The sequence below is a fragment of the Hyaena hyaena genome, unplaced genomic scaffold (genome assembly GCF_003009895.1).
Source record: "Hyaena hyaena isolate Hyena2069 unplaced genomic scaffold, ASM300989v1 scaffold_21, whole genome shotgun sequence".
NCBI lineage: Eukaryota > Metazoa > Chordata > Mammalia > Carnivora > Hyaenidae > Hyaena > Hyaena hyaena.
In genome coordinates, this window is record NW_024080653.1 from 6,198,921 (window position 1) to 6,206,671 (window position 7,751).

Below are 7,751 nucleotides of genomic sequence, written 5' to 3' on the forward strand. Positions count from 1 at the left end.
CCCTCCCCTGCTCATACACTCTCTCTCTCTCTCTCGTAGAAATAAATAAAACATTAAAAAATATATATATATAACGCTTCAAGGAGGAGCGCCTGGGTGGCTCAGTCAGTTAAGTGTCCGACTTCGGCTCAGGTCATGATCTCACAGTTCGTGGGTTTGAGCCCCACGTCAGGCCCTGGGCTGACAGCTCACAGCCTGGAGCCTGTTTCAGATTCTGTATCTCTCTCTCTCTCTCTGACCCTCCCCTACTCACGCTGTCTCTGTCTCTCTCTCTCTCTCTCTCTCTCTCAGAAATAAATTAAAAAACGCTTCAAGGAAAGGCAAAGACTGACCCAGGGACACAGTGCCCGTCCCCAAGCAGCCCAGGGACAGTCATTCCTATTCCACAGTGAAGCCCAACCCTGTGAGCACAGCAGCTTCCAGCTCACTCTGCGTGGTCTCTTCCAGCCACGGGTTCTGCTTACCCAAGCCACACTGCCCATGACCTAGACAGCAACCCAGACTTCCTGCCCTCCAGCCCCAGTAGCAGCCAGCTGGGGAGTCCGTGCACACCGCTGTGGGTGGGGTTCCATCTCCAGCCCTATACACACCGACCACCAGGCTCCTCTGAGAGCTGGAAGCCAGGACCCCAACACCTGCCAAGGGTCATTCGGGACACTGCACCCTTCTGTGCTCTTTCTTCGCTCCCATGTTGGCCCAGGCTACTCCCAGCCACATGGTCTCAAGCAGACCTCCAGCTCATCCTCACACCCAAGGCACCTCCTGGAACCTTCCCTTCCTGCCCAACCTGGAAAGAAAGCTATCCACTTCCTCCCCACCCCCCACCCACTCTGGAACCAGTGGGCTCCAATCCTACAGTCCTCCGGGGCCGCCAGGCTCACCAGCACTGGACTCTGACAACCCCACTTGCTTCTCTCTCCCCCACTCCGTTCTGTGAACAAGGGCTCCCATCTCTGCCCCCAACCTCTGGCATCTCCAGTCTCACACATCACTTCTAAACTAGAACATTCCTAAGACAGAGAGGACTACTCTCCTGACCACGCTCCCCGGATCGGTCCTCACCCACCTGCCACTTCTTCTGGCGTTCCTCCTTTTTCTCCTCCCCCCGGAGACACGTGGTTTACAGATGTGAAGTACACAACTGTGGTTGGTAAACATTTTTGTTTCTCCCTGACTTTAAAAGCCAGACTTCTGGGGGCGACTGGGTGGCTCAGTCAGTTGAGCATCTGACTTCGGCTCAGATCATGGTCTCAGTTCGTGAGTTCCAGCCCTGCGCTGGGCTCTGCGCTGACAGCTCGAGCCTGAAGCCTGCTTCAGATACTGTGTCTCCCTGTCTCTGCCCCTCCCCCATTCTCACTGTCTCTAAAAATAAACTTTAAGAAAGTAACTAATTTTATTTTTTTTTATTTTGAAACTAATTTTAAAAAGCCAGACTTTTGTACTGCCATCTCTTTAAACACACACACACACACACACACACACACACACACACACACACACCCCACCCCAAAACAATACGCTTCAACCTAGAGCCAAGGGCCAAGGTGGTTTTTGTTCTACGTGGCAACGAAACTCCAAGTTTCTCTGAGTCGATGGCTCTCTGCAGGGAAAACCCTTACTACACCTTATTTTAAAGCGAACTTATAACACTATGATACCAACCCATAGGTGAATGCCCGGAACAAAATGGGGTCCAGAGGCACAGCATGCCCCATATTTAGCCAACATTAATCAAAAAACACGTGCTTTCGGGGCGCCTGGGTGGCTTAGTTGGTTAAGTGTCCGACTTTCGCTTAGGTCATGATCTCGCAGTTCGTGGGTTCGAGCCCCGCATCGGGCTCTGTGCTGACTGCCAGCTCAGAGCCTGGAGCCTGTTCCAGTCTGTGACTCCCTCTCTCTCTGACCCTCCCCTGCTCACGCTGTCTCTCTCTCTCTCTCTCACTCTCCTAGAAATAAATAAAAAATATTAAAAAAAAAAAATTAAAAAAAACACGTGCTTTATGTCGACAGGAACAAGTGACCCTTGTCACACACTTCTCCTAAGAGCAGCAGAGACAAGACTCACTCTGGATGCTTGTCAGTGACCAGTTCTTCATACTTCACAGGCTACCAGGGAGGAGCAAATGTAGCCACAAACACAAAGACGTTCTAGAAACTTCCAGAAATTACAACACACGGTTAGGAGGCACACAACCACTTTACCTTTGTTAGGAGGGTATTTTGGCTTTTTCCCGCCACCGACTAACGCTAAATAGTTGCAGCGAAACAACATTTCAACATGGCCAACTCCTCCTTCTAGAAATTCTGAAACGATAGTAAAAACAAGTTACTATGTGGATCTTACAATTTTAAAAAAGACAAGAAAACAGTGAAAATGTAACACTCGGCATTTATGTATCTGACTGTACGAGTCTGTATAGAGCTCTCTGCCGTCAGAGACAAGACGGGTTGCTGGCAGGAACAGAGTGAGCCGGGGACTTCGGACTCCTCTCTGTAGCCCATCCTCATCAACCATGCTTCCAGTCTAAGTGCTGAGCACACAGAACCCTTAGAAGCCAACGCTCCAAAATGTATTTAATATACCAACTCGTATTTTAAGGGGTAGTAAAATGTCTAAGCTCTAAGAAAACATGCTAAATGCTTTCATACAAAAGCAGTTTACCGCTTTAAACACCTCTTCCATTGAAGTTTGAAATGCTCAAAAATTTTTGTGAATTACATTAAGAGGAAAATGTCAGCAGATTTTCAGAACGCCTCCATGACACAAGAAGACCAATAGCACTTGCTCAGGGAAGGTGATGGGGACCTGATGAGAAGTCGGGGGCTCCCAGAAGCAAACCCTACTCTGGACTGTTTCCATTACAGAACAGAACAGCCCGTCCAGCTCTCTCCGGCTCTCCACTCTGGTCAGCAAGGACTGGGGCTCCTGGCACCATGAGGGCACAGTAAAGGGCAGGTGAGGAATCAGAGCCTCTTAAAGTTAGAAGTTCACAGAAGACCAACTTCTACCTCCTGTCATGGCTACTCAAGATGATCCCAAAGTTCATCAGCTACAGTCCAAGGCCATGTAGAAACCCTAGAAAGGAGGGACTATCTACTTGATGCTTGAGCAACATGGGACTGAATGGCATGGGTCCACTTATATGCAGATTTTTTTTGATAAATATGATCTGATACTATAAATGTATTTTCTTACTTTGTCTTTAAGTTTTATTTATTTAAGTGATCTCTACACCCAATGTGGGACTCAAACCCATGATCATGAGATCAAGAGTTGGATGCTCTACCAACTGAGCCAGCCAGACACCCTTCTTACGATTTTCTTAATAACATTTTCTTTTCTTTAGCTTTATTGTATGAATACAGTATAGGATAATTGGTGTGTCACACCAAGGACCCTGCCCCTCTTATGCACGACTGTACCCCCAGCGCCAGTGGGGCACTAGACACTGGAAGACACGCTGACCACCACCCAGCTGGCTCAAACAAAAGCAGCCCTCACCTGCACTCCACCTCAGTCACATGGTGCTCTTTCTAGGTCTCTGTCTCCTCCCTCGTTCCCCACAGATGGCTGCCAACATGACGTGTGTGAGCAGGGTCACAAGGAGGGCACAGCGGGGAGCACTGCAGACAGGAAACCTCTGAACCCCCGCCCCCCTCCCAGGTGGTGCAAGCTCCATGAGCATGAGCTGTACAAGCTCCAATCACCTCTGCACTGCGGGAGGGTTGTGTTTCCAAATGAACAGTGCAGGTGTAACTTTTTACTAGTACTTTCTATGTCTCTATAATCACCGGGTATCATATTTTATCCAAATTCATCATTCTTGAACCTTGTAGCATATGCTCAGATGTGAATCCGAGTCCTACACTTGGACCACACCAGGCAACCCTCCCAGGGGCTCCGGGCCAATCTCACCTACTCGGTGCCACAGGCAGACTGGAGACGACAAGGCTGACAGCCCCAGTCTGGGGTGACGGCTAAAACGCAGGCACGCTTCCTTCCTCCTCACTGAGGAAAGGAAACCGCCAAGATAAAACAGGAACGAGGTCCAGCCTGTTTTTGTGGAGTTGTAAGATGCCAGAACTGTAACAGCAGACCAACCTGCAAGTTACAGAGGTGGCTTTATTAAAACACACCCTCAAGGGGCACCTAGTGGCTTAGTCGGTGAAGCATCAGACTCTTGATTTCGGCTCAGGTCGTGGTCTCACAGTTCATGAGTTCGAGGCCGGCGCCAGGCTGTGTGGAGCCTGCTTGGGCTTCTCTCTCTTCCTCTCTCTCTGCCCCTCCCTCATGCCTGCACTCTCTCTCAAAATAAACGAACGTAAAAAATAAATAAGATGCACCATCAAAAAGCACAGCACAGCACTGTCCCAGACAGCTCAGCAGAGCAGGAAGACACTGCCCTCGGCATGGCAACAGCAAGCCTTCTGGAACTCAGACTTTTAGGTGCTTCTTGTCTACCTTTTGTAAGAAATCCTGAATTTGGTATAAACATTTCACCAATTACAACAGTTGTGAATATACTACTAATGATTCAACTTTGAAACTAAGTCTGGAACTCTGCCTTTCTGGGTCACTTTAAGTAAAAAGTATCCTGAAATCTGCAAATGAAACTGTTTCAAAGTACTTTGTAACAAATATCCATATAAAGGAGAGTTGTCTTAATTCACTAAGCAACTAAAAGTAAAAGTCAGAGACTTAGAAGACTGACAGGAGACTCCCACCACGGCCAGCACCGCTCGCAGACTCATTCTCTAAGAGCACACTACTGCTAGACTGAGAAATTATGAGCACAAGCTTGTGTAGCACTACATATGTGTGCGAGGCACTAATCTAAGTGTCTTAAATATTCTAAATCAGTGATCTCCACAATAACCTTAGAAAGTAGACCGTTACCACCTTCATTTCATACAAAGAAAGTGAAGCCAGGAGAAGGTGAGGCACTTGCCCAAGGTCACACAGCCACCTAGTAAGGGGCAGAGCCAGATCCCACCTAAACAGTGAGGACCCAGCATCTAAGTCCTTACCTACCAGGGGCGCCTGGGTGGCTTAGTCGGTTAAGCATCTGACTTTCGCTCAGGTCATGATCTCACGGTTCGTGGGTTCAAGCCCTGCGTCGGGCTCTGTGCTGACAGCCAGCTCAGAGCCTGGAGCCTGTTTCAAAAAAAATTCTGTGTCTCCCTCTCTCTCTGACCCTCCCCTGCTCACACTGTCTCTCTCTCTCTCCTAGAAATAAATAAAACATTAAAAATTTTAAAAAAAAGAATAGATACAAATGAAACAATTACAATACCTGACATATGGTAGATACTATGTAAATGATGACTGCTGTTCCTTCTATTATCGGCCTGAAGTAATCTCTGGGTCTTCCTGGGGAAGTGAGTACAGAGGCAGATGGCATCTGGCACAGAGTCCTATATTAAGTCTCAATTTATGAAATGCCAGAAACCTAATTCAATCTGATAGGGGGGAGGAGGGCAACATGCTGGCCAGAGGTGGTTCTTCCCTGGGCTCCAGCAAGAAGCCACCCTTCGCTGCTAGGGAACCTCAGCTTATCCCACGAACCTCAGGGGCACCTCAGGTTCTGCAGCCAGTGACACCTGAGGAGAAGACCATGGAATTAAGCATGCAATGCTCTTAGCCCCGAGCTGAATGAAAAGCAGGCGTTGGGATGTAATAATCCTAAGTGCAGACACAGAGCTGTGTATGTAGCCATATAGAGGGACACTACTCTGGGATTCAGGGTCCTTGGGTGTTGGTCTGAGCCCTGCCACCAGCTTCATGTGACCTGAAGCCTTCTGTTTTCTGTCTGGTAGAAGTTGTAAGAAATCACAGTTTGAGCCCAAGTTCCAGAGGCAGTGATGGGCAGTTAGGGGTTCTTCCCAAAGCAGGTAGCAGAGAAAGCCCTTCCCTCACAGAAGCCTCTGCCAGAAATGCTATTCCCATCCCTATCCAGACCTGATCAGCCGTCGTTAGTGTCAAATAGAATAGGAAAAAACAGTTTCCCCTTCTGACCATCTGTCCACCTAACAATCTCACCCACTCTGCCCCATACAAGTCCACATTACAGAGAGGGCAGGCACATCTCTGTTCTGGCACTCCCAGGCTCACTGTCCTCCACAAACGCTGCTTCCTCTGTCCAGGGGCTCCAAAGGAAATCTCAAGAGGGTTCTGTAAATAAGTCAGTGCTACAGCGCAGTGACCCTGATGGCCACTAGGTGGAGAACGCTCCTTTTTGTGCTGGGCAAAGTAGACCAGCGCCAGGACCTTACTGTTTGGTTGGATACTGAAGAGAATAAGATGACTTTTCCTGAGCTCCTGTATTCGATATTTCATTTAGCCCTCAAGACAACTTGAGTAAGGCTCAATTTCACAGCAGAAACTCCTAGGTAAAACCTTGCAGAGCTTACACAACCAAGAAATAACCATGGAGGGATTTGACCCTCATGTTCCCAAGTCTTTGTTAGTGCACCTCTACTTCCAAAGGCCATCTTGCCCTTCCCTCAGAACATTTCCTTCCAGAGGACACTGTTTGAAGACTGTAGTTTAGTCACCTGCCTGGAAGGACACCTGATGTCGGCCCTACTCATTGGGCTTTCTTTCACTCTTTTCCCTGGGGTAACATCTCTCTTACACTCTTATAGCCTATGGTTCTGGGAGACTAACCCCAGTCCCTGGTTCCAGGGGTGACCTTGTGAGCCAAGCCTGGGCAATCAGAATAAGTCTGGAGCTGTTAGTAGCCATCTTTGCTACTACATAAAGACAATCTGTGTGAAAATTAAATCATCACAGAGGAAAACAGCTGAGAGTTGGGAAGAGCCTGGTTTCTGATGAACACCGGGATCTAAACAGGCCTGAAGGTAATGCTCTCAGGACTTTTTAGTTATCAGTCAATACTCTTTTTCTTTAAGTCAATTTAAGTTGGGTTTCTATCACAAACAGGAGTACTGTCTTTTGTCTTTTTTCTCAGGAGTACTAATATATGTTTTAGCTTCTCCATCAACCTAGTGACTTCCACTTACCTAAGAAGATCATTAACTTCCGGGGCGCCTGGGTGGCTTAGTCGGTTAAGCGTCCGACTTTCGCTTAGGTCATGATCTCGCGGTTCATGGATTCGAGCCCCGCGTCGGGCTCTGTGCTGACTGCCGGCTCAGAGCCTGGAGCCTGTTTCAGAGTCTGTGACTCCCTCTCCTTCTGACCCTCCCCTGCTCACGCAGTCTCTCTCTCTCTCATAAATAAATAAAACATTTTAAAAAAAAAAGAAGATCATTAACTTCCAAGGCTAAATTGGCTGCTCTTCTGTGCCCTGTGCCTCCTCTAACATTGCCCTTAATATCCTATGTTATGATCTGTTCAATTCTTTCTCTTTTAGACTAGAAACTCTTTGAGGGCAGTCACCGTGTCTCATCATAGCAGAGCACTGTGATTCTTTTAATAACTGCTTAGTGGTGGAGTCAATTAATGGAAAGTTAAGAGTGGATATGGGCTAGTAGGGACCATTGCTATCATTTCACAGACATTTTGAAGGAGCTGAGCCTCCAATGCTTATCAAGGTCAGAGGACTGAGGTTGGGAGGAGAGTAAGTGAAAGGACCTAGGAGAGAGGGAGCACAGTAAATCGTTTCAGTAATGACCTCTCATGAATCTCATGAATCTTTGCCTTCCTGCATCTGTGCCCTTTGTCAATGTGAATGTCTCACTTTAGCCATCGAGATGTAGAGCCTGAGCCAGCCTTGGGACTTGCTCTGATC

At 47.8% G+C, this 7,751-nt stretch overlaps 1 protein-coding gene across 1 annotated transcript in view; it reads right to left on the minus strand.

Moving 5' to 3' along the window:
• WDR45B (WD repeat domain 45B) overlaps nt 1-7,751 on the minus strand; it is a 26,195-nt gene that overhangs the window by 10,576 nt on the left and 7,868 nt on the right. Inside the window, exon 3 of the mRNA XM_039226452.1 lies at nt 2,203-2,304. Within this exon, the coding sequence (XP_039082383.1) occupies nt 2,203-2,304 (102 nt within the window). The remainder of the gene's footprint in view (nt 1-2,202; nt 2,305-7,751) is intronic.